The sequence below is a fragment of the Musa acuminata genome, chromosome BXJ2-9 (genome assembly GCF_036884655.1).
Source record: "Musa acuminata AAA Group cultivar baxijiao chromosome BXJ2-9, Cavendish_Baxijiao_AAA, whole genome shotgun sequence".
Classification (NCBI taxonomy): Eukaryota; Viridiplantae; Streptophyta; class Magnoliopsida; order Zingiberales; family Musaceae; genus Musa; species Musa acuminata.
In genome coordinates this window covers 4,551,095-4,576,604 of record NC_088346.1, presented here as the reverse complement: position 1 = coordinate 4,576,604, position 25,510 = coordinate 4,551,095, and the positions used below count along the sequence as shown (strand labels likewise).

At 41.1% G+C, this 25,510-nt stretch overlaps 4 protein-coding genes and 1 long non-coding RNA gene across 17 annotated transcripts; 2 read left to right on the top strand and 3 right to left on the bottom strand.

Moving 5' to 3' along the window:
- The first annotated feature begins 3,636 nt into the window (after positions 1–3,636).
- On the top strand, positions 3,637–10,102 carry LOC135622689 (uncharacterized). Of its 10 annotated transcripts, none has more exons than XM_065124737.1 (6): positions 3,637–5,064; positions 5,135–5,211; positions 5,767–6,083; positions 7,017–7,245; positions 7,385–8,429; positions 9,212–10,102. In XM_065124737.1, the coding sequence occupies exon 1, from the start codon at positions 3,886–3,888 to the stop codon at positions 5,053–5,055; it is 1,170 nt and encodes a 389-aa protein (XP_064980809.1). In that variant the 5' UTR covers positions 3,637–3,885; the 3' UTR covers positions 5,056–5,064; positions 5,135–5,211; positions 5,767–6,083; positions 7,017–7,245; positions 7,385–8,429; positions 9,212–10,102. The 10 variants fall into 10 exon arrangements, with proteins under 10 accessions (XP_064980809.1, XP_064980811.1, XP_064980810.1 ...); XM_065124733.1 differs by having other exon boundaries at positions 3,644–5,211; positions 7,385–7,495; positions 8,337–8,429; XM_065124736.1 differs by having other exon boundaries at positions 3,644–5,211; positions 7,377–7,495; positions 8,337–8,429.
- LOC135622690 (uncharacterized) lies at positions 8,915–13,539 on the bottom strand. 2 transcript variants are annotated; one of them, XR_010491141.1, is made up of 3 exons: positions 12,648–13,539; positions 9,510–10,870; positions 8,915–9,414 (listed from the first exon to the last, which is right to left on the bottom strand). XR_010491141.1 is itself a non-coding variant. In XM_065124740.1 (2 exons), exon 1 carries the CDS (start codon positions 13,404–13,406, stop codon positions 12,693–12,695), a length of 714 nt encoding a protein of 237 aa, XP_064980812.1. In that variant the 5' UTR covers positions 13,407–13,539; the 3' UTR covers positions 12,137–12,330; positions 12,648–12,692. The 2 variants fall into 2 exon arrangements, 1 of the variants encoding a protein (XP_064980812.1); XM_065124740.1 differs by lacking the exons at positions 8,915–9,414; positions 9,510–10,870 and adding an exon at positions 12,137–12,330.
- Positions 9,243–9,706, bottom strand: LOC135623990 (probable WRKY transcription factor 75). Its single transcript, XM_065127460.1, has 2 exons — positions 9,510–9,706; positions 9,243–9,414 (listed from the first exon to the last, which is right to left on the bottom strand). Exons 1-2 carry the CDS (start codon positions 9,704–9,706, stop codon positions 9,243–9,245), a joined length of 369 nt encoding a protein of 122 aa, XP_064983532.1.
- A 2,156-nt stretch (positions 13,540–15,695) lies between the features above and the next one.
- LOC135621893 (F-box protein At1g67340-like) lies at positions 15,696–17,074 on the top strand. The gene is made up of 3 exons (XM_065123518.1): positions 15,696–15,966; positions 16,047–16,209; positions 16,285–17,074. The coding sequence occupies exons 1-3, from the start codon at positions 15,785–15,787 to the stop codon at positions 16,966–16,968; spliced, it is 1,029 nt and encodes a 342-aa protein (XP_064979590.1). The 5' UTR covers positions 15,696–15,784; the 3' UTR covers positions 16,969–17,074.
- Positions 17,075–18,259: 1,185 nt separating this feature from the next.
- LOC135623951 (uncharacterized) lies at positions 18,260–23,796 on the bottom strand. 3 transcript variants are annotated; one of them, XR_010491572.1, is made up of 6 exons: positions 23,524–23,796; positions 20,989–22,605; positions 19,990–20,109; positions 19,779–19,876; positions 19,519–19,650; positions 18,260–18,508 (listed from the first exon to the last, which is right to left on the bottom strand). It is a non-coding gene; the product is annotated as an uncharacterized LOC135623951 (long non-coding RNA). The 3 variants fall into 3 exon arrangements; XR_010491573.1 differs by having other exon boundaries at positions 19,990–21,842; positions 22,510–22,605; XR_010491571.1 differs by having other exon boundaries at positions 19,990–22,605.
- Between the last annotated feature and the right edge of the window lie 1,714 nt (positions 23,797–25,510).

The window sequence follows — 25,510 nt, the reverse complement described above, 5'->3', positions numbered from 1 at the left end:
GATACCTCAAAAATATTGCCCAAAGGTCTATTATCACCTATATGAATAATCAATTTCATGACACCATTAATATCCTGCAAACTCTTTTGTAAAGAGAAATATTTTCGTAAAAACCCTATTATGCCCAAACTGATGTCTTTGATTTTTCTATGGATAAATTGGACCTTTTCACTTGCAGAATTCAAATGGCAAGCACTGAAAACAATATTTGGTGGCCTGCCTTTATCCCTTTAATATTTTCATCCTGCAGAACCTCGTTTAAGAATAATTCCAAATATCGATTTAGAATTCTATATAATTAAGGTCCCAATTTTCTCAATAGGATTCTAGCTCAATTTGATATTGCAATTTTTATATTAATTTTAGAGGATTAAACACGTTAACAATCCTCATGGTATACATAAATCATATTATAAGTGAGGATTTGTCGTCTCAGAAAATAGGATTCTATCTCAAATTAAAAATAAAAACTGATATTAAATTTAGAGGATTATAATGAACGTCGTTAATAGAAATTTTTGAGATTAAATTTAAATCATTAGATATTAATCATTGTGGTATATACTCGTGAGTGTTTGTATCAATGCTCCGTATGCTTAGCTTCTGGGTGGATAATATTTTGTAAAAGAAATAAGGGTTAAAAAATATATTTTAGCTTTTAAAATTTTGATCATTGATCATTTAAATCTTTATGATTTATTCATGTTTAAAATAATTCAAATATTTTAAAAATATAGTATATAAGTCCCTCTTCATTAATCTAAATTAATACAATGACGATATGTTTTGGTGCGGTCGACTACTCGCCCTCGGTAGTGGATCCATCTCCAACCCCTGTCTACTCCTTCCCTCTTCTCCTTCATGTGGCCTTCTTCTTCATCAGCGCTACTTACACCGACCCCAAGCTCAAGTTGTCTACCGTCGTAGCATCATCTTTATTAGGCTATGATCTGCATCAATCGTAGCCCGTTGCCTCACTGTCAATTGTCGATCCTCAGCTCTTGCTAAGAGTAAATCGTTGTAGGTTTCTCCACCAAATCGCTGTAGCTTCCTCCTCTACTATAGCTTTCTCTTCTATTGTAGCATCGCTGTAGCTACCTCCTCTGTTATAGCATTACTATTCCTATGCTACAGCTTCCTCCTCTACTCTACTATAGCTTTCTCCTCCGCTGCACTTTTACTATAGCTTTCTCTCTTTACTGTAGCATCGCTGCAGCTTTCTCCTCTGTTGTACCTCTACTGTAGCTTCCCTCTCTGTTATAGCTTTCTCCTCTACTGTAGTTTTCTCCTTTTACTGTAGCATAGCTGCAACTTCCTCATATGTCGTAGCATCACTGTAACATCACTGTAGCTTCCTCCTATGTTGCAGCATCACTGTGACATCGCTACAGCTTATTCAATAAGAGTCATTGTTGCCTAACACGTAGTATGTCTGACAATGAACTCAAGAATTTATTATCCTACCTTAGATGGATGTACGTGGACTAATCTAGACACACAGTGGTTTCTTAATCCCTCCTCTCACTTTATTTTTCATTTCTACAATATGGTGGTTCGATAGATAATTATTTTTTAAACTTAAAAAATATATATATTATAATAATAATAATTTATCATGAGTCAGCATGTCGCGTAAACAGAGTCTAACGCATATGAATTCAAATTTGACAGGAGAAATTTATATACTATATTTTTTAAAATATAAAATTTATTTTAGACTCCTAAAGTTTAAATAGTCTATCAAAATCATAAGCTAAAATATACCTTAACATAAGCACATCGATTAGTACAGTGATTTCTGTCTATGGTCACGATTTTTAGATAAATCGTAGTATTCGATCGGAATCATATTGCAAAGTCTACTAGATGTGATTGGTGTTTGGTGTACAGTCAACGAGCTTTTCTTAGATAAAACTAAAACACGAGAGTTGACTTTTGTTCTTCGTTGAGGTGAAGAGTACGTGACGCAGAGGTATTGTCGAGGATCGAACCATCAACGTACAGGGGAAGATAATATCGACGAGATGAACACACACTGCCGATTCGCACCTCTGAACTCGAAGAGAGAAGGCGCCGCTCCGTCCATCGATCAGGAGGAGCCGCCCGCCATCGCCGGTTGTCGTCATCTTGTGTTGGCTGACAATGATGGGAAAGGGATGGCGAGCGACAAGCGATTCGTGCGCGCTCAAAACCAGCAGCTCTCTCCTTTGGCTGGCCGGATTGACCATAGCAGCCTTTCGCGAGTCTTCTAATCTGTATTTGATTGCGTGAGACTGCAGGCTTACTGCAAATCCTACGTCAGTCATCGCAATCGTTCTATATAGGTCGTCGTGTTCGAGGATTGGGTGACAGAAGTTGTCACCGATGAAGACCTGGAATCTCGTCTTCCTCTTCGTCGCCTTGGATTTGGCCATCGAGCTCCTCGGCCCCGCCTCCGTGGCAAGAGCTCCGAGCTCCCACGCGGGCCGCCTCCCTTTGCCCGTCCTCGGGAACCTCGTCCTGCTCGTCGGTCTTTCTTGGACCTCGGCCCCATCCGCAGCTGCCTCAGCGCCACCTACGGCCCGGTGGTGACCTTGTTCGTGAGTCACAAGCCAGCCTTCTACATCGTCGACCGACATGTCGCTCGCCAAGCCCTCGTCGAGAAGGCCTCTCAGTTCTTCGACCGGCCGCCGCCAATCGGTGCCACCTGCATCTTCAGCAGTGGTGGTCGCATCATCAGCTCTGCGGCCCACGGTGCTCTGTGGCGCCTCCTCCGCCGCAACCTCACGTCTGGGATCCTCCTCCCCTCTCGCATCAGGTCCTGTTCTTGGGCTCGTGAGCGCGCCCTTGCTAGCTTGATCGAATCCCGCAAAGCTGATGCCGATTCGGGCGATGGTATTGTTATGGTTTACGATCATATACGGCACGCGTTTCTGCGCCTGCTGATCCTGATGTGCTTCGACGATGCCCTCTCCGAGAAAGCAGTTCGAAACATCATGCGCATCCAGCGAGGTCGTCGGCATGGGGGCCGATCTCTTCATATTCGACATGTGGCCACGAGTGGCGATGGTGTTCCTGTGGAGGAGACGGAGCGGATTTCTGGCGAGGCGCCGCGAGCAAGAAGGCGTCATGTATCCACCTCGAGTACTTCGTGGCCAATCTGCTGCGGGAGTTCGAGTGGAAGCCCGGCATGGACGATGAGGAGGTCGACGTGTCGGAGAAGTTGGTGTTCATGGTGGTAATGAAGCATCCACTGCGTGCTCGAATTGCACGCATACTCATAGAACCAATGAGATCACTCTAAGCTTGCTGTCTAATTCTTAGAATTAAATTATTCATAATGGATAGAAATAACTATTTTATGTAACTACATAATCATATATGATTAAGAATGATTTGCTATATTATTTGATTTAAGGAAATATTTGAGGTAGAAATGTGACCTATCATGATGTGATCGGTGGTGATATAGAACGAGAATATACGAGGAAAATGAATATAAATTAACAGAGCCACATCATCTATCGAAGAATGGGAAGAAAATATGAAATAGTTGGCTGTTTGAAGAAACAGAGCGGTCCCACTCTCCCGATCAATAGCGGACTGCCAGGTTGGCTAAAGAAATGTGTATGCTGTTGAGTCCAAAAGTAGGGATTCGTTCCTCGTTTCCGAGCCTGCTCCCAGCGAGATCGGACCTAACGCCACCACAACCAAAAAGGCAACGACAACAGCAAAGCTGAACGAAGAGGAAGAGAGCACGAATAGGTGGAGAAGGACTACCTCTGTCTTCTTCTTCCACCTACTCGACTTCCTCCGCAGCCAAAGGCAGGGAATTCCGCTGATGTGTGATGCGATGCAGGCCTTCTTCCGCCTCGAGCCATAGCAGCAGTGGTGGTGGGCAAACTGATGGCACCGCCGCGCAAGAAGTGGACGGAGGAGGAGGAGCGATCCCTCCTCGATAAGTACGCCGAGATGGCTGCTGACGAGTCCCTTTCCCGCCTCCGCACCCGCGAGCGCCGCTTCCGCCCCATCGCTGCCCACGTCAACGCTCGCCACCACGCCGCCGACCCCGCCGCCTACCCCTTCCTCTGGTCCTGGAAAGACGCCGCCACCAAGGTGCACAACATGCGCCACCAGTACCTCCTCGTCAAGCGCAAGCTTCTCGTCCTCAACCGAACCTCCTCGTTTTCATGTTCCGCCGACGCTGCCATCGACGACTGGGCCAAGCAAGGCATCTCCCACTGGCCCAACTTCCTCCGCTACCGCTCCATCTTCGGCGATGCATCCTTACCGCCGGCGGACCCCGCCCCTGTTCCCGGGGTCCCCTTCGATGATGACGGCGAACTTGGCCTAGGGTTAGCCTTCGACTGCTGCACCGAAGGCGCCAGCGAGGGAGCCGATCGTGAGATCGAGGACAACGAGGGTTTTGATTTCGATGATGTGACCCCTGTCTCCGCCGCGGTGCCACAGCAACTCTTGCCGCCTCCGGTGGTGGAGATGGGCACGACGAAGAGGAGAAAGAAGAATCGTACTGAGCAGCGGCGAGCGCTGGCTACTTGGTGGGGGTGGGAGGCGAGGATGGAGGAGAGGGAGGCGGAACGGGAGAGTTTGAGGAGGGAGAGGAAACGGACGGCGGAGCAGGTGGAGGAGGAAAGGGAGCAGGGGAGGAGACAGGCAAAGCAGCAGTGGAGGGAGGAGGACCTGGAGTGGGAGGAGAGGATGGAAGTGAAGAGGGCAGAATGGAGGAAGCGGTTGGAGGGGATGCTGAAGGCACACCAGGTTGAGATGGAGCAGGTCCAGGCTCAAATCCTCCATGAGCAACAGACTGTGGTCGGTCAGCTCCTGGGAGCGCTATCTCAATGGGTGGCAAGCCCTGTGTTTGGAGGGTTCTCGGATGGCGGCAGTGGTGCCGGAATGGGAAATCACCACCATGATCACCATCAACACCACCACCAACCCATGCCATATCTGTCTCAAATGATGCAGGGGTTGCACCACCATGTTAACGGAATTGTTTCAGCAGAGAATCGGATTGATGGGGATGCACATGAGGATCATTTTATTGTTGATCATTGATTGAATTTGGTAATTTTGATCACTTATATCACAATAAGGGATGTAATGAGATCACTCAGATGGAGTATTGTAGTGGCAGGCGTTTGCAGGAGGACGAAGCATAATGCTTAGTGATCAGAATTGGATTTTTGTAAATGGCTTCATGCTGGATTGGAGGTACTTCAGTTGAACCTTTACGTGTGTTATCTGTCCAGTCATCATTCTTTCTATTCTTAGCTGTAAGGTATGATGTAATGTTTTTGTTCTAGCAGCCATCTTTCGTATTTGTTATATGAACATATGAATGAAGATGTAGTTATATTTAGGAGCTCAGTGGAATTCTTGATTTCTTTACTAGCATGGAAAAAATAGCTAAATGGGATGTATTCAGTTGATGTTTATGAGTTCCATTATCACTTGCTTTATACCTATGTTCGTTAGATGTAGTAAATTTATGAAATGCCATCATTCAGAAATTTCATAATTGATGGGCAAGCTACTCATTGATTTGATATCAATTGGAAAATGAGTTGCATAAGCTAATAGATGACATATTGTTTTTTGTGATTTGTATATTAAAACTTTCCTCTCACCTTTGGGATTGCAGAATGAGATAAGCGCAACGTGTGAAACATATGCAACTTAAATTAAAAATGCAAAAATTGTGAAAGTCTTACAACAAAACTTTTATTGATTCTTTATTTTAAAACTATAATTTGTGTCATCTTCCAGATTTTGGAGGACATACAGTGACAGCATACAAATCCATTGTGTGGTGTTCAAAGTTCAGAATGTTGAAAAATAATGTTTATATATACAGCTCTGAGCAGAAATAATGTTCAGAAGCATTGCACATCATGCTTCTGAACACTGAAATTTGGGTAACAGAAGCTGCAGGAAGAATTATTCTTCAGGGAGATAGCTTTTAGATAGAGTTGTCTTTTAACATGGAAGGGCTTGGCTGTATTGGCTCTTCTACTATGGACTCATTGGGTGCTCTGCTGCTGGAATTATGGTCCTGACTGTATATCAGGAGAATTTTGCTACCGGTAACCAGACATTTCTTTCCTCACTCAATGATTTGCCAGTTTCTTGTTACTTGTTTCTCATATTCAAGATTGGGTAAATGCAGTCAGACCAACTTTATAGTGAGATCCAGTATCTTAAGTCTACTTTAATAACTTTGATGATCTCTTCCGAAATGAGTCTTTGTGTATTCACTAAAATGGTATTTTCACATTTTTCGTGCTGGTACCAGGTTTGTTATTGATCCTCAAAAGATGTTGTCTGTAGTAGCACAAGTTCACCAGTCCTTGTCTGTTAAACTTGTATGATTTAATCTGCAAATGGTATGTAGGTATATTAAGACATTTTCTTTCTCAATTTTCTCTTCACCTTGATATATCTCCATAGTTTCTGCTTCTGTTTGGCAGCTATCAGTGAAATTCATTTCAGCTGAAGTGCTTGAACATTGTTCTTCACATGCTTATTACATCCTAGAACTTGTGTCACATGTAGCTTGTTCACATAAAAGCACACGATAATGTATCTGTTCATGGTACTCCCACTCTACTAAATTTCATATATTTGCTCCATTTTAGGCCCAAAGTCATAGCAGGAATATGATGTGCTTTCTTCTTTATGTTACTGGTCTTATTAAAATATTAACACACTTCAGTTCATCCAACACAACCTTCTATTTCAATCATGCCATTTTTTTAATGTTCATGTTGGAGTATGCCAACAACTGAAATTGATCATTGATGTTGAACAATGACAAGCATTTTACTAGTTAAGTAATTAAGAATAATTTGTAAAGGGGATTATCCTTCTAATGTTAACTGTCATTTATCTCCAGTGAGTGGCCATTAGCACTCTCTGTGAGTATTGCAGTCGGGATCTCCTGCAAGTAGCAGATCTCTTATCACTTCCCAGTTCAAACTAATCGAGTCTTTTGTACCTCATGGTTTGATGCTTTCCAGCAGCCTTTATGGATGGAGTGGATACATGTGCAGTTCTCCGCTCAGCAGAGCATCGTCAGGCAGAAGTTGGTAACAAACAATATCGGCAGATGAAGAAGGGATGCACCATATAAATGAGCTTTTGTTTTGGTAACTTGGGTTTATAGAATGGCTAAGAGAAAAGTTAGGGATGACAATAAGAGCTGGAATACTGGATGCTTGTTTAGCTCATCTGAAAGTGATTTAGAAGGTACGGTCACATAGTCAAGTTGACTCATCTGTGTACTTTCATATCTTGGTTCAAACATATCATATGTTTATTGTTGTGACATTTACACATATCTTATTTGTTAATCAGTGTTCTAACAAATGAATACATAGTCATGCAGGCTGTCATTGTTGCAACAATCATGCATATACCTTGCAGTTTCAAATTCAACAAATGAAGCTGCAATTACTTTGGAGTACTTGGATGAGTCAGTGGTTTCTGATTCAAAGAGGTATACTTCTACAACTGAATCTTAGATGATGAGGTTGTTCAAAATTTTGAAGGTTTATTTTCTGTATTGTTCGACACCAAAGTGGTTTAAGGCAGCAGCTAAATAAATATTAGTTGTTTTGAGTTTCATAGTGTGTCTCATCCAATGGATTGGATTTTCTTTACATCGTAAAGTGTTCATTTTTTTGATTGAGTTATAATTCTCAATCAAAATAACCAGGTTAATTTAGCTTAACCCAGCCTGACTGCCAGAGTTCAATAAACTCAAAAACTTTTCTGTTTTGCTTTTAACATAGATGACTACATGGTTATCTGCAATAAAGATGAATATTGCAAAATAATGCATATTCTTAGGGTAATTTATGTCGCATGGTTATGTTAAAATCTTCTAGAAGAATATGTATTATTACTTGTACTTTAAACAGTCCACTTGTGAGTAATTAGATGCCTATTAAATAAATTAACGAATATAACAAATTGAGATATGCACAACTCTTTCAATAATCTCATGGATGACATAATTCTTGAGATCAAAAGGTAGCACTTACTACATAGAGGGAATTCCAAAGAGGTTTGTAAAAAATGTGCATTTATGTTCCTTGTGCTAGTGATATTTAAAATGCAACAAACAAAATAAAGAAATTGAACTCACAGTACTCAATTTGCCGTTCGGTGCCTAAACGTTCTCATCTGCATGCCCATAAACCATCAATACCTCGATCTCATCCATGACTGGTAGAAGTAGATGGACAATATCAGGCATTTGAACAACCGCAGCAGAAGAACAGAATTGCCTTTGTTAATTTCTTAATCATCTTAATCTTCTTTTTTGTTCTCATAAGACAATATCAGGATGAGATGCTGTCTGCCATAGTTCTCTAGCTCTCCATCGAATGAAGAAAGATCAAGGATGGAAGTCCAGGAGGGTGGTGCAGGTATTTATGCTTCGACTCCTACCTTTTTAGCTTGAAATAGAACATGACATGAACATATCTTCTCTTGGCATCTCTAGCTTTGATTTTTGAAATATAAGAAAAACCGGTGTTCTCATGCTTTTTTTTCCCAACAAATTTCAATTGTTTATATTGATTCAGGTTTCAGAATTATGCAAATAGTATCTCTATAAGACAGTATACTCACTCTAATAAGAGCCTCAAAATATTAGTTCATCTTATATTTCATTCTTAATCTGGATTGGATTGATTTGTGATCAATAGAATAAGAATGAAGAGGACACCTAACTGTTGCTTCCTAATATGTACTGCCTAGTGTCAAGTATTTTATTTCATTTTCTTTAATTTATTTTTATTGTATGTATCATAAACTAATGTGTATGGTAATTTATTTTGGGGAAGAGGCAAAAGAGATTAATTCTGCACATCCACTTACAGTAGAGATAAATTCATGTACAAAATTGATATCATAGCCACCATCTATCATCTTTGATTTAGAGAATTAATTTACAGACACACGATCAGTATTTGAACGATTTCTATCGGTCAACTTAAACTCCACACGATCATGGTGGTTTCATTAATTAGAGAAATCACATCCGCCACATAATCCATACACAGCATGTTCCTTGTGCAACAAATCTCAGAATAACTTGGAGCAAACAAGAATTCCTAAACCCTTGTTATTGTTGTGCATCAATCCCTGTGTCTTCATCACAGTAGTTTCTTTCTTTCCTTGTTCATATATACTCCTCTCTTCACAGAGGCTTCAGATTCCTTGTGGGGACATCAAAATTAAGAATAGATCTGCATCTGCTCTAGCACATGCCCGAAGCTGTCGATTGGTTTCTCCGTGGTATGGTTGTGGACTCCCTCGTAAGTCGTCTCCACAATGCCTTCGTCTTTGGATAGCCGCTGCACTTGCTTCTTCACATTGCAGCCTTGATGTGTGCACCGGTAGTAGCTTCTGCAGCCAAAAGAATCCATAGTTCAAAGGATTAGAGAGAGAGAGAGGGAGCTGAAAGTGCACAGGAAGCATGAGATGATAAGATTAAGACCAACCTTGGGAACTTGTTATTCTTCACTGCCTTCTGGCCGTACTTCCTCCAGCGATAGCCATCGTCGAGTATGTCCACATGACTCCTGGTGTGGAAGGCGTACCGCTGCTTCTGCTGCTGCACCTTCTTCTCCTCCTCGAGAGGCGATTCCACCTGATGAGCTCCTTGCGCTTCAGATGGAACCTGGGCGCTACTGATCATATCGGACGGCTAGCTAGGAAGGAGCGCCGAGGGGAAGGCAAGGCAGACGACGGTGGTCGTTGCAGGGAGCTTTCCATGTATATATGGAGTGGTGGGTGGACGGTGGCGGCTGTTGGGGGAGAGAAGAGAGAGAGAGAGAGAGAGAGAGAGAGAGAGAGTCGTGACCGGCAAGCAAGCGAAGGGTGCCGCCATTCATTGTAAAGGGTGGATGAGACTTCGGCCACGTGTCCGCGTGCGAAATGGTTCTCAAGATTGCATCAACTTGTGCATCTGTTGTTTGCTAATCTCGATGCAATTTGAATCGTTTTTAGTGCAAATCATGTTAGCTCGTGACCTTTAATTTAATGTACATAAAAATGTGCGGAGTTCTATAGTATTCGTACGTGTTTCTCGATTTATCCGATTATTATGATGGCATTTATCGATCGTCTATTCTATGAATCTGGTCTTCCAACGTTGCATTGGACTTATTCTCTGTGGGCTTAGCAAGTTGTAATTATTAATTTCAGAATTAGACTTCGTCTCGTGCTAATTAATGGAGTCATAGGTTTATCTAACCCACTTTCTGAATATTATTATATTCTAACAATTGAATCTCGGAGGGGATTAGATGATGACTCACTCGAGAATATTTTTTTTTGAGTCATGAGCATCGAGGGTACGCATGACACAATCATTCAATGAGAGATGTGAGACTCAAAAAGGTTTTTGAAATAAATTTATTTCAACTAATATTATCCAACCAATTAAATTTTATCACAATTTATTAGAAAAAGACTAATTATGCCAATAACTACTCTTTGTGGAGCAAATTTGGAGAAGAAGTTCCATTTCATTCCAACATCCATCAATGTAGAAAAATGAGGTGAGAAGCAGCATTATTGCCTTTTCATAATCTTTCAAGGGACTGACTGTTGGGGGGTGCATTCAAGTGTTTGTTTCATTGGTGGAACCATGTTCTTCCAAATCTTTCCTAGGGTTCTAATGGAGTTTGGCACAAACAAGAATATTAAAAGCATTAAAGTACAGACAGAGGTTGCACTTGCTACCAACCTTGCATTGACTTTGCAGTAAAGCTAGAAGGATCATGACTTGGATTTAAATGACCACCAAACCAAGAAGAAGTCTTTGTTTTCTTCAGTTGGCTACTGCTTCCCTGTCAAACTGCACAAACAACAAAAGTTAGGAAAATTAAGGACCATGACCCAACCAAGAACATGAAGGAGGATTGAGACTAAATCATCAACTTCTTTTTGTGTTTGGAGTGGTTTTGCAAGTCTCAACTTATGGTGGGTGGTCTTCAGCTCTACCCTGTGAGCTCACTTTCTGAGATGATAGATGAAGGAAAGTGAGAGGGATGCATTCCACTCTCTCCTCCCTCATCCAAAAGCAGAAGCTCTCATCTCTATCATAGATAGATAAATCAAGTGTTGAATTAGTAATCCTATGTAGATTTTAATATCTTCTCTTACAAGTTAATTATCCGTAATATTTTAATTAAATGTTGGATGAAATAAAAAAGAGACAAGTATATGATTTGAACTTATAGTCCACTCAAATATCATGATAAATTTTTTATCCTATATAACTCATTTAATGTTTTGACTACGAATCAATATACGTTTTGATTTTTTTTATTATCCAAATCAAATTTCTGATAGAGAAAATATTTATTACTTGGTAGATCGATCAACCGAGATAGTCAAGACCTCATTTAACTACTGAACCACATGAACATCGATCCAATATAAAATATCTCTAAAATATTTTAATTAGACCATAAAATATTTCTTCAAATTAGATTATTCATAAAAGATCTATTTATTAAACTACGGTAATCAAGGTATTGAGAAACCAATCTAAACCTCCATCTCGTTTCGTCACTAATTCAAGCGTCTTGAGAAACCAAAAACATTTTGAGATCTTGGCGATCAAATATGAAGATTCATCGTGGATACAAATTCCAACCAAACTGAATTGAGACGATCATCTCGAACATCATCCCCGATAACAAAGGTATCTGCTTCTTGATGAGAAGCAAGAACAGGTACAACAGGAACAGGAATGGTTGTCGTCACCGAGTCAGCTCCAATCACCAACCATAAATGACGCCGACACCCGCAGTCAAATTCGACCAATAGGAAATAAGTGGACCCCTTCGTCCACGATGCTCTGTGCTCTAACGAATACGAATCATTTCTTCAAAATCAAAGATTGTCGATATAAAAAAAATAACTTGAAATTATCAAATCATATGTTTCTATTTATAAAGAAATATTCTTAAAAATATATATTTGAAATCAGAGATTATAACATCGTAGATCAATGTGACGAGGATGTCGATGTAAAAATGACTTGGTCGAGGTTAGAGGAACAAGGATGATTATGATGGATGATGAAATTACCGACATAATAATAAACTTATGTATATCACAATTAAAATATCATCATCACCTAATGAGATGTTCAGTCCCTCTATTAACTAATATCATCAGCCAGATCGAAACATTATTAAACACATTAATATCTTCCTCCACTCTAATAGTAGAAGTCATTTAGGACAAGCAGCATTCCTTGCTTAATCCGCTTCAAAGACCACTAATCCTTCTCCATCTCTTTCTTACCTAACAATGGCATCACTCGATGTAAGAGCAAAGTACTAAACAACAAAGCTTAAACAATGCATGGGCTACTGCTTGTGGATAAGCACGTAGCATTATGCTACTTGGCTCCACTTAATTAATACTGATGGTTGATTGTATTTAATTGGACACCAAAAAAAGGCCCAACGACCGTATTAATTTGCCTCCCATTATTTGCATGCAAGCATAATATTAACGAACAAAACTACCGGAATAAGTGAGCATAATTTACATAATTAACGGCGAATATGATAATAAAACAAACAAGTACGATTTTTACAGCAGATTTATGATATTACCCTTTTTTTAGCGTCTAATTTCTCCGTCACCTCAATGATGATGCCTCACGCGCCCGGACCCCAAAGGCTCCACAAACGCGAATGGAACATCCCCATCACGTCCGCCCATCCCCTTCGCCGCTCGCCGTTCCCCGCCTCTGCCTCCACACCCTCCTCCTCCGCGGCCGCCGTCTTCGTCGCGGCTCCCGCTTCCGCTCCCACCGGGGCCTCTTCGCTAGCGAACCCCTCCGATCCCCCAGGCGTCGTCACCTCGAGATGCTTCTCCGCCTCCTCCGGCTGTTTTTGAGCCTTATCCGCCTCCACCGCCAGTCTCCGAACCTTCTCCTTCTCCTTCTCCTTGCCTTTCTTGCCCTTGCCCTTGACCGCCCGCTCGGCGGCCTTGCGTTCCGCCCGCCGCCCCCTCGCGCCCTTCTTCTCCGCGCTCGCGAGGTGCTCCTCGAACGCCTCGATGGCCTGGTGGATGAGCTCGCGGTCGGGGGAGCAATCCCAGCGCGACCAGAACCCGGTGTAGCAGTCGAAGCACCCGCAGCCGAAGACCGGCAGGTGCTGGGTTGCGCTACCTGGCCTCCGGCAATGCCGCCGCTCCTCCGCCGCGGCCGCCGGACCGTCGATCGACCGCGTGAGGAGGTACGCGAGCACCTCCTTGTCCTCCTCCCGCAGCGCCGCCGTCAGCGCGAGGATCGCCGCCGGGAGGAGGCCGAGCACCGCCAGGGCGTCATGCGGCGGGGGCGATGGGTGGATCTTTCCCTTCCCTTTCATCTCCTTCCGCTCCCCTTCTCTCTCTTAAGATAGAAGAGAAGCAGCAATTTTTGCGATATTTATCGAACTCTTAGCTTAGCAAGCACGAAAGGGGACGCGGAGAAAGGAAAGAACGCAGGCTTACAGGAGAGCTGAAACTGTTGACCGCCTATAGCCCGTCTCACGTGCCCTAATATTTTGATCCGCAGGTAAGGTTGTATGCGGACGATCGGCCACCTTAGGATGTGTTTTGCATCATATGATTGGACGGTAGAACCGTCGCGGCTCGAGTTCCGACGAAGGCGGCAAACGGAGCGTGAGAATATAGTGAGGTGGAAGCTGGAGAACCGTCCGATGACGCGACGAACAGATCGTTCGAGTACGGTGACCGTAGGTGTCGGTACCGGCTAACTTTTCTGGATATATGCTTTTGGCCGGAAAGGAGGGCAACAATACGGTGATGTTGCAGCCGCCTGATGAGGAGTGGGCCAGAGATCGACGGCTTCAGTGAGATCGGTACGCGTCGGCGTAGTAACTGTACGAATACCGAGAGTTGATTCCGCAGAGGAGTACGTCAGAGTTCGTGCGTGGGGGAGGAGGGCGGGGCTGATCTCGGATCAGACGGCCGACACTTGAGGTACGACGTAGGTATCGGTATGGCTCGGCGTACGAAGGTTGGCCGTCTCTTCTTTTCTGTCGCCCGCTCTCTTTCGGCCCGCACGCTTTCTTGACGTTGATTGGAGTGGCCGAGGCGTCTCGCACTCTTCTTTCCAGCTTTATTCATTTTAGGTCTTCGGTGCATTGCGTCTCGAAGTACTACCATTGTTATTTTTCTTCAGGGATTTTTATTTTCGTTATTCACAAAATACAGAATCAATAAAGATAGTTCCTCTTTTTGAAAAGAGATGAAGCCAAAGCAGATGACCAGCAAATAGGAGAGAGGTTGACCATTCTTGAGTTGTTGAGGCTGTTGCTTGGTCTAAACCACAGTTGAAAATTTAGTGTAGTTAGTTGACCTAAGGACAATATTAGCCATCTCTCTCTCTCTCTCTCTCTCTCTCTCTCTCTCTCTTCCAAAGAAAACTAAGCTCATTTTATCTATCAAATCACCAATGTAAATGGATATACTATTATGATATTTTGACCTCAAATTCTCTTACTTCACAACTTTGTTGTATTTTTTCTATTTTGTGCACACATCGAACTACTTCAAGAAGAAAAAAAACTAGTACAATAAGAAACCAACTAGCCTGGCTGTAACCTTACTAGTAGGAATATGATTTAAAAAAAGAACGTTGATAGATTTTTAAAATATTATTATAAACAATCAGGATAGATAAAAATATCCTTTTTATCTTTTTTTTTTACTTAAATGCTGATAGGGTGCTATTTGATGACATGCCCTCTGAGAGCATACCATGGCCACGATAACACCGATGTGGAACTTACAAGCCGATGTGGCAGACCATATCAATAGTTAAAATAACACGATCGTTCCCCTAGCATGTAGGGTTGTACAAGTGATGCTGTTAGATACGAGGCTACCCAAGAGATTCCGAATGGTGCCATTGAGTACAGACCTATCCCGGAATGATCGGGATGACGCTGCTCGAGAATAATCCGCACACGTTGACTGGTACAACATCGTCGAGTATAGAGCTAGTTCGAAACGATGGGACGACGTCGCTTGGGGACGATTTGTACACGTCGATCATCGCCCACGCACAGAGGCATGGGCCGACTGCTTAAGGGGTCGACAATCATTAACATATAGAGTACGATCGATCCCCGTGTGAAGGTATAAAAGCTCATTACTTAGTCAACACAGGGGATTAAACTCTCATTCCACAAAAAAACTAACTTAATCTTTAGAGGGGTCCGATCAAAAAATCCTCCTCTCGATCTCGACCTGAGTGCAAGGGCTGACGGCCGGCGACAAAGAAGTAAGTAGCAAGACCCATAGCTCAACCTGGCCTAACATGCACCTTTGCTGTCCAAGTCTTCATGTTGATGATTTTACACATCCAAAATCGAATCGAATCACTCATCGTACACAAAGAACACTTGTCCTTTCTTTTTAATGTTGAATCCCATATTGGTGGATAGATAGTCTCATTTCAGAGACACGAACCATCGTGACCTTTTTTTTTTTTTTTTTAATGAAAAGCATGTAAGAAAAAGGTGATGAATTTAGATATAAAAATTCGGTAAGAGTATGAGTTTCTTTAGCCGATAGTTTTCCAAATCATCATCATCGTCATCATCATCACATATATATATATATATATATATATATATATCCGAGAGAGAAGCCGTCGTATCAGGAGTTCCAAGGCCGAGTTGCTGGAAACCCAAAGGGAGGTTGTGGAGGAGGAGGGGGAGGAAGGGAGTACGGTCAGATGAAGAGGAGGAGGCTCGCCCGAGAAGAAAGGGATTTAGGCCGGAAGAGGCCGCAGGTGGGTGCGGCGGAGGAGGGGAGCGGTTTTTTCTCCTGCCTTCCGGACGACCTCGTCGTTGCCATCCTCTGCAGGCTGAGCGCCTCCACCGCAAGGCCCTCCGATCTCCTTGGAGTCCTCATAGCGTAACCCCGAAGACTTTGCTTGGGGTTTTCTTTTGATTTCTTGAGATGAAACTGATTCTTCTTCTGGGATTCGATGATAGGTGTAAGAGACTGAATAGGTTAGGGCTGGATCCTCTGGTTCTGTCGAATGCATCCGTAGAATCCCTCGCCATTAGAGCCACGAATTGGTCCGCATCCGCTCACAGATTCTTGAAGCGCTGCGCCGATGCCGGAAACCTCGAGGCTTGCTACATCCTCGGAATGGTAGGACTCTCTTCCTTGTTTTGGTCGCAGAGGAGCGAGGCTTGAATCTTAAAGGACTGATGTTTGGGTTTGTAGATTCGGTTCTACTGCTTAGGGAATCGGCGGAGTGGCTTGTCGCTGATGGCGCGGGCGGCGATCTGTAACCATATGGAGGCGCTCTACTCGTTGGCGGTGATACATTTCAACGGCAGCGGCAGGTCCAATAGCGACAAGGACCTCAGCGCCGGCGTCGCTTTCTGCGCTCGCGCCGCCTCCCTCGGCCACGAGGACGCCATCCGTGTTCTGGGCCACTGCCTCCAGGACGGCTACGGCGTGCGCCGGAACGCGGCCAAGGCCCGCCGCTTTCTCCTCCTGGCGAACGCCCGCGAGCTGGCCGTCGTCCTGAGCACCTCTTCCTCTTCCTTGCCTCACTGCCGGCGACTATGCTCGCTTTTGAGAAACTTCTGGTGCAGCACGCCGGCCGGCGCGCGGCACCCTGCGAACCAGTTCATGGTGGAGTGGTTCGCGGCGAGGGGCGGCGTTGTGGTGGAGAGCGAGGGGCTCAGCCTGTGTTCCTACGGCGGCTGCGGTCGGCCAGAGACGCGGCGCCACGAGTTCCGACGGTGCTCTGCTTGCCGTGTGGCCAGCTACTGCTCGAGGGCGTGCCAGGCGTTGCACTGGAAGTTGGCGCACAAGGCCGAGTGTGTACCAATGGAGCGATGGCTTGATTTAGCTGCCGCCGCCGCCGACGGAGCTCCGGCTGACGGCGGCGATCTGTAGTTGGTCCTGAGTCAACGGTAAGAAAACGTGAGCTCGGCTCTTTGTTACCGTGCTTTGGGGTCTTATTTTGCCTTTCATATAAAAGGGTTCCCTTATCAAGGCATTGTTTAGGAAGCCGCTTATTTTCTTATATATAATTATACATTGTCATATATTACAAATATTTATGGATTATTTTTATAAAATAATTATTTTAAATTATTTTCATTAATACAGCTCATCAGCTATTTTATTAGTGAGTAGAATAAGTCTTAATCGGGTCAACTGAATCGAAAAGATTGCTCATTTACCAATTAGCATGTTCTTCAATGCAAATTTGTCCAAATAATTTATAGGAAATAATTAGAGTAGATTAGACTAATTAAGTAGTATAAAAAACCACTAAATTGTTAATTGCTCAGTTATGATAATAAGGACACGATCTTAACTGATGCCCTTTCTCGCGCTTACTACTTTTAAGAAATTGTTTATCTCATATAGCCTTTTTTTTTAGCTATGTATCTTTGCCATGTTTTGAACTCACATATTTGCCTTTATGAAACTTAATATAGCACAAATACAAAGAACACAAAATACCTTAAATAACCTTGACATCATGATAACCAATGAAGTTTTCAACTAAGAGTCAAAACGATAGGCGAATGAGATTGTCTACAAGGACATGAATGATAATATTAGAATCATACTATAAAACCTAAATTCAATATTAGGATATCTCAATTAATTTTGACTTGGATGAATATAAATCCACTAAAAGAAACTCGGTTTGTGTTCAATCCTTGAACCCAATCCACATTTCTTTGATTAAGACCGACATGCAATGAAGTCCCTTTGTTTATAAAACCTGCATTTAACATTCCAAGTTCCAAATTGCATACGCTACCTCTATTTTCCACATCAATGGTCGCACCTGTTCTGGAATGACCCCCTCAAATTACTTCAGTTTCTTGTGATAAAAGACACCTCTCTCTCTCTCTCTCTCTCTCTCTAACACATCCTTTCACGCACCAGATCAAGCAACTATACCCCCATCCAATTATGCAGAAGTTAGTGACGGACATTTATTAGTAGAGAACCTCGTTCACGATTTTGAAAAGGAGATGCAATTGCCCTCAATTGGTCCCAAATGCTTATGAATCCCCAACTTAAAATACCAATTTTCCGTTTTAGGTCTTATCCAAAGAGTCAGTGAGATGAAAATTTGCTCAGATTTTGGTGCATCTGCCTCTCGCTGCTGATGCATGGTTAAAAGTCCCCACGAAGATAAATATTTCCTCCACATGTAATGATATTTGTGACCAAATATATTGTGTTTCTAATTGCTACTTCAGTAAACTACACAATATCTTACATAAGCATCAGATCAAAATTATGGATCATACATACCTTGGCAAACAAATTCTGGTATACTGTTGCTCTCTTAAGCATGGTTTCTTAGTATCAGGTAACGAATAGTTGGCCTGCTCACTCTCTTCAGAAAACCATTCAAAATGTCGACGAAATGACGAGCAAAGAAGTTGTTTCACGTACCACAATTTAACTGTCAAGAGGCATAAGAATGATCCCAATATGACATGAAAAACAAAAATAGAGTTGAGAGATTTACTGGTTCAAAAATCTACATGTATGCAGGGAAATTTTCGTGCACTAATGTTGACATGGGAAGTACACTATCATATGATAAAATGAGGGTAACAATGCACAGGGTATGTATTACATACGTGATATGTAGGTGCCAGCAAACCAATGCAGTCTAAACGTACTACAAATGAAGGGCTGATCGGTACCTGGCTCAACTAGACCAAGCCAAAAGAGTAAGAGATTTGGGTGATCAGGACAGACTTGTTAGTTATGATCATGCAGAACTTGAACAAGCATAATGTTCTATGTGTTTAATTGTGTAACAAATTGCCATGGATTTTGGCCTAAAATTTCATTGTCCAGGAAGGAACAATTTAAGGATCCAGAATCTGATTTTAGGTTTTGATCATATAAGGAAAGAGAACTGCATTGTATGTCATATTATTGATTGACATTAGAAATGTAAATTACTTATCTTCTACATATCATCTCTTTCTCCAAATCAAATTTACTGACATTTAGCTACCAGATGTATCAATCTGCATCTTGTAAACAGAAAGGAGCCCTTAAAGCTGACGTCTGATTATTTTGAATACAAGTGATTGCGAGACCCTAGACATGCACATCGACAGGTGTACACAGTCTAATAGAGAACTTAAAGTATTTCATGGAACCACCTAAGTTTCACAACAAACTTGGGAATGTCTATTGCCCATGAACTAAGTAGATGATCTAGGCTATTATAACATAAAAATCAGATTTAGTTTATTCTTCAGATAAGTACTCGTTAAGGTAAGAGGACAAAAGGTTGTTTTGCTCTCTATCATGGGAACAATTAAGAAACTCAACTCTGGATGATGAGAATCGAGAAAGCTGCAAGTGAACCAGTAGAACCGAACACTAATTTCTTGATAAAATATGATGGCAGAATGATAAGCCAATTTAATGTGGGAGACATCTGCTACTTACTGCTGCATGTGCATTTTGTTAATCAGACGGCTAAACGGATAAGCTCCCAAATTGTCTGTTCCACTCCTCACAAGTCCTCATTTCGTTCAAGGAAACAGAAGGTCTTACCACCAGTGATGCATTCTCAAAATCCTACAAAAGAGTAATAATTAAGTTAGTTTGTTCACAATGTGCACACTCCTGACCGAAAAAGAAATTGTCTATAACCAACCAACAAGAAGAGTTGTTTAAACACTATAAAATCAGAACTTTATTTTCACCTGAAAATTAACTGGCAGCAGATACTCTTTTCTAAGTTTTGTAATCTCAATTCCCTGTCCCCATAGATGCATCTTTTACATGTCTGATCCGCAATAAACTAAAAAGTTGAAGCAATAACAGTCTTTTTTTTTCCCAAAAACAAAAAAGAATACTAATATGGCAATGATTTACAGGTAAACATCACAAAGAATAATTGATTTTTCTAATTACCTTCAGTTAACTTGCAGATTGCAATTATGTCTTCTTCTGAAAGCTTCAACAGCCCATCTTTCTCCAAAAGATTACAGACCGATCCAGGCTCTTGCTTTCTTCAAACCAATTTTGCAGAGGCTTGGAATGTTTTAGAATGTTTCAAGAACATAATCAAGAAAATCATAGCAATAGAAAAGCCAATTGATGATGGAAGAGGTATATATAACCATTCAGTTTTTCACCCTAGCCGATCTACAGCATTCAATGTATAAGAAAATTGCTCGAGATGATATGTACGTACATATACCAATGCACGATGACAAATTTAATAATTAAGAACCTATTTGAGGTAAATTTTGACAAAGAAGCCAAAGAATGCAGTGAGAAATATTGCATCAGCATGTCAGTGAGAAATAATTAGTTTCAGTCTGTCAGTGAGAAATTTACTGAAAGAAACTGTTTAGGTAATTAGTAAATAATGGTTCTAGCAATTTTTTGCTGTTCCTGCATATTAATATAGCTGTAAATGTAGTTCCTATCTAAGAACATAATATGGTGGAAAATTGTACTGTTTACCCAGAGTACTCATTCTGAAAGACTATCCACAATAAACACATTTATCAGGTACTTGAGCTTTTTCTTGCGTGCACGGTGAAAGGGAAGTAATCTACATTACTGTACAAATTCACCAACATAGTGCCAAAGAACAAAAGCATATGATGTTCACATTTGCAGCCACAGAAATGAGCATTTCTCAGCTTAAGTCATGGCTCAAGTCCTGATAGAGTATTGGCACACATCAAAAAGCACACAATCCTAAACCCCAAAACCCTCTTGCCCCCTTGATGCGTGCTGCATTATTCTATCAAGACTTAATCAGGATGTGAAACAGCGCTCTCATATGTGGACTTTATTTCACAATATTATAGATCTCCTTATCCACAATATTTGAAAAAGATGTAATCTCTTAGATAGTATTGCATAAAATAAAAGAACACGAAACACTCTTGTACATACCCACTTGCTTGTCAAAGAACTTGCTGGTATGTAAAAAAATGTTGCCTTCGCCTCTCCAGCAATGGCTTTTCCAATCACTGTTTTACCTGTCCCCTACAATCATATAATCACAGTTAGAATTTGAAGTTGCAGTGGCATATTTATTTAAATAACAAGTACTTACAGGGGGACCAAATAGCAGTAGACCTATTTCTGGAGAACGACAACCATAATATGTCAGGATGTAAAAGAGGCCATATACCATCTCAGTGACACATTTCTTAGTATCATGCAAGCCACTGAATTAGTAGAATAGTGAGAAGATATTTTTTAGAGGCAATTTTTGGGCACCAAAAATGCTAATAATTACGACAAAAACACAGTTATTGTTTCTGATTACCCATGTCGTCCCACTGAACATTAGAGTTTTTATCCATTATCTCATTACCAACAAGTTCAATTAGTCGAGGTTCCAGATTCCTTAACTTCTCAGGCAGCTCACTGTCAGGACCTCACAACATTTCTAAACTGGAAACACAACCTCAAATCCAGTAAGTTTGAAATCAGAAAATTTTAAGAACTTTGACTAAACTACATCCTGGAAATAGAACATGCAGAATACCTTGCATGCATGGAGTCAGGATTAAAATCAAAATCTGCACTGATATCACATGGGAGTAGAAAACCAGATACAATAGTTGGGTGTTGATAATCCAGACCCAGTAACATTTTAAACTATCAGCCAGTCAAATAAACTACAACATCCCCTTTCTCAACAAAAATACAACGAACTTCTCTTCTTGCTTGTTCGAATGCCTAGCTGAATCCAAAAGATGCTACATCTTGAGAAACTGAAGGGAAAATATACCTATTATCTTGGCACAACAAAGTAAAATAATCATAACATTGTTAATGTCTTATATGATTAAACTAAAATATTAAGCAAGCTTCATATGTAACATTCCAATATAATGCACTTCGGTGCCACTGTTTATTAATGCCAATTGTGTAAAGGAATAAGATTTAGCTATATGGACATCATGGCATAAAAAGCTTAAGATGAAACAGAGACCTAAGCACAATCCTTCATGCTCTGGTGCTCTTTGTATTATAAAATAATATTAGAGCCTTTAGTTCCAAGTCTATGTTCACTTACCAATATTCCATTTTTTGCATTCAAGCATCAGATTTGTTCAAAATTTCCTCATATTTCTTTCAATGAAAATACAAGCTGTTTACATTGTTTCATGTTCAGAAAACCAATATTATCAACGGTCATTCGAGTTCATCACTCTATATACTGATTGCCTATGGGTGGATTAGAGAGATATTACCAGTTAAAGTAAGAAAGCTGTGTGAGGCTTCGTTTTTAGTTATGTTTCGCAATCTGATCATCTGCTGTGATAATTACATGCCAAAACTTAGTATGCGATTGCTCTTTCCTAAGTTGCTTATTAGTGTTTGCCATCTATGCTGGATACTTGCTGAAGAAAACTGCAATCTAGAAGAACAGCAAATTTTCACAGTGCCGAAGTAGCTTACAAATTTTTGGCAAACAACACGTGGTTCCATGTTTCTTTTAGGTTGAGTTTTCATCCATCCAGGTAGCAAAAATGTACGCCAACCCAGAAGCAGTACCTGAAACACAAGATCATTAAAAGCTTGATTTATGTGGCCAAACTACAAATGTATATGAAAACCAACTGCTTTAACCATCAAATGTAATACATAAGTATTATTTTCAATCCCATTCGTAGAATATGGTAGTAGCAATCCTTTTATTAGCATGGAGCCCTGTAATGTATTAAGTCCTTCTGTCCTTCACATTATCCATACATCTATTGATTCACGCTCCTTTAACATGGATTTTCCCCAGTATTATCCCCAAAATTGTGAGAAAATTTTGTTTCCTGATTTTCCAATCAATACTATTCGTGCTGCCATCATCATCATCATCATCATAATAATTTCATAATCATTTACTCCAAGACACAATCATGTTCATGTATATCATCTATAATTCCAGACATATAGATCATCATGGCAATGCATTTAAGAGATTGTTCTAGCAAGTTACTGTGTGTTTTTAGGTGTAAATCATAATATACCTTTTCCATGATTAAAACATTCTAGTTTAAGTGCCTTCCGAGGACTCTCACAGTCTCACTAGACCGTCTATATCTTCTGATGTGATAATCTCAAACCTCATCATCATCACACAAAAACAGAGTCCTAATGTCTTCAAGTCGCTCACGCTCCCTCTATCCCAGCAACAACCGCCAAAATAAAATAAGGCAAATCTCTGTATCTGTGAGTAAGAGAGCGCACACTCCAACTTCTTGAGGAAGAAACAGTCAATTTTTCTCTCTAAAGAACAATTGTTCTTTTCTCCTAAACTGACTTCATCAAGATAGTGGAAGTCGCCGATCGGAGGTCCATATTCGAATACAGACAAAGTCGATTCAAATAACGACCAACAAATTCATAGCACCCGAGAAGCAGCATGATCAGCCACCAAATTCCGGGATAACGAGAGACAGAGATAGAGAGACGCACCGATCCGAGTCGAAGGCGAGGGCGCGGGAGGCGGCCTCAGTCCGAATGGAGGCGACGAGATCCGCGTCGGTGTGGGTTCTCGTACGGGAGTCGAGGAAGCCGATGAGGCGGAGGGCAAGGGTTCGGGAGGCGGCGTTGTGGTCCCGCTGGAGAGCGAGATCGGCGGCGAAGAGGAGTGAGCGGAGTCGATTCAGGTTCTCGTCGACCTCCCTCCTCCAGTTCTTCAACGAGATCCTCCCTTCTTCCCCCTCTCCTTCGTTCCTCTCGTCATCCGCCATCTCATTCTCTCCTCCCCTCCCCTCCCCCACCCCCTCCTCTTTTTATAGAGCTCGACTCGATGGCGCGGGGTTTTGCTTGTGACATCAAAATGACGGAAATACCCCAACGAGGCAACGGAAATTTTAATGTCATTTTAATGACAATAAAATGAATATTTTTTAATAAAAATTATAAATAAAAATTTAAATATCTCAAACTTAATTAATTATATAATTTTTTTATATATCTGAATGACGATAAAAGATCCATATAACTTATTCCAAATTATTGACATTTACGATCTTATTGTTATATGCTCCATAATTAATAACTTGAGGATTATCCGACAACATCATAACCTTACATAATGTTCATTTCATTTTACATAATATTTTTTTATCGATACTTTTTATGTCAATAAAAAATCTAGAGGGAGGGATGAAAAATAAAAATAAAAAAATAATGGAATAATTCAGTTAATTTATCTCAATAAAGAATCTAGATGGAAGGAGGGATGAAGAATGAATGCAAATCACAACTACATAGGCAGCTGGAATTGTAGTTGACTTGTGCATTCTTGGACAGATAATTGTTTCTCTATGTAAATGTTGTAAATGGTTCAGAATCTTTCATTAAAATATATATATATATATATATATATATATATATATATATATATATATATATATATATATATATATATATATATATATATATATGTCTTAAGCTCTTTACCTCACTTGCCCAACATTAAATTAATACTAGTCTCGAACATACCAAATAATAGTTGTTTATTAGAAGAAACAAATAGGTTTGGAAGCAGTGGCAGCAATTGAGATCAGTACAAACCTGTGCAGTACACTTGTACTGTACACATCCATGCCCTAAGTATGTCGATGATGATGAGCAGTCGATGGAGGATGAAAGATGGTTGGTTTGGGATCTGAGTGATTAAGTGATGAAGATCCATTTTATGATGGTCGGCCGGCAATTCACATATCTTGAAGCTACATATTGGTATGCTTTCTTGCTTGAAGGAATGGAAGCACAAGCATGCAATTGGGGTAATTTTTTCTCACATATAACCAGTTGAAAGATCTCTCTCTATCTCTCTCTCTCTCTCTCTCTCTCTCTCTCTCTCTCTCTCTCATCATCATCATCTTCATCTCCATTTTTTCTCACATATAACCAGTTGCAAGATCGATCTCTCTCTCTTTCTCTCATCATCTTCATCTCCATTTTTTCTCACATATAACCAGTTGCAAGATCTCTCTCTCTCTCTCTCTCTCTCATCATCATCTCCATTTTTTCTCGCATGTAACCAGTTGCAAGATCTCTCTCTCTCTCTGTCTCTCTCATCATCACATCCATTTTTTCTCACATGTAACCAGTTGCTCATCATCATCTCCATTTTTTCTCACATATAACCAGTTGCAAGATCTCTCTCTCTCTCTCTCTCTCTCTCTCTCTCATCATCATCATCATCTCCATTTTTTCTCGCATGTAACCAGTTGCAAGATCTCTCTCTCTCTCTCTCATCATCACATCCATTTTTTTCTCACATGTAACCAGTAGCTCATCACCATCTCCATTTTTTCTCACAGATAACCAGTTACAAGATCTCTCTCTCTCTCTCTCTCTCATCATCATCTCCTTTTTTTCTCACAGATAACCAGTTGCAAGATCTCTCTCTCTCTCTCTCTCTCTGTTTCTCTCTCTCTTCTCTAAG

Bases quoted from the DNA above. Each gene is read 5' to 3' on its own strand.
- LOC135622690 (XM_065124740.1), bottom strand. From the start codon at position 13,406: ATGAAAGGGAAGGGAAAGATCCACCCATCGCCCCCGCCGCATGACGCC.
- LOC135622689 (XM_065124739.1), top strand. From the start codon at position 3,886: ATGGCACCGCCGCGCAAGAAGTGGACGGAGGAGGAGGAGCGATCCCTC.
- LOC135621893 (XM_065123518.1), top strand. From the start codon at position 15,785: ATGAAGAGGAGGAGGCTCGCCCGAGAAGAAAGGGATTTAGGCCGGAAG. The intron at 15,967-16,046 runs GTAACCCCGAAG...ATTCGATGATAG, and splicing joins CTCCTTGGAGTCCTCATAGC to GTGTAAGAGACTGAATAGGT. The intron at 16,210-16,284 runs GTAGGACTCTCT...TTGGGTTTGTAG, and splicing joins CTTGCTACATCCTCGGAATG to ATTCGGTTCTACTGCTTAGG.
- LOC135623990 (XM_065127460.1), bottom strand. From the start codon at position 9,706: ATGATCAGTAGCGCCCAGGTTCCATCTGAAGCGCAAGGAGCTCATCAG. The intron at 9,415-9,509 runs GTTGGTCTTAAT...TTTTGGCTGCAG, and splicing joins AAGAATAACAAGTTCCCAAG to AAGCTACTACCGGTGCACAC.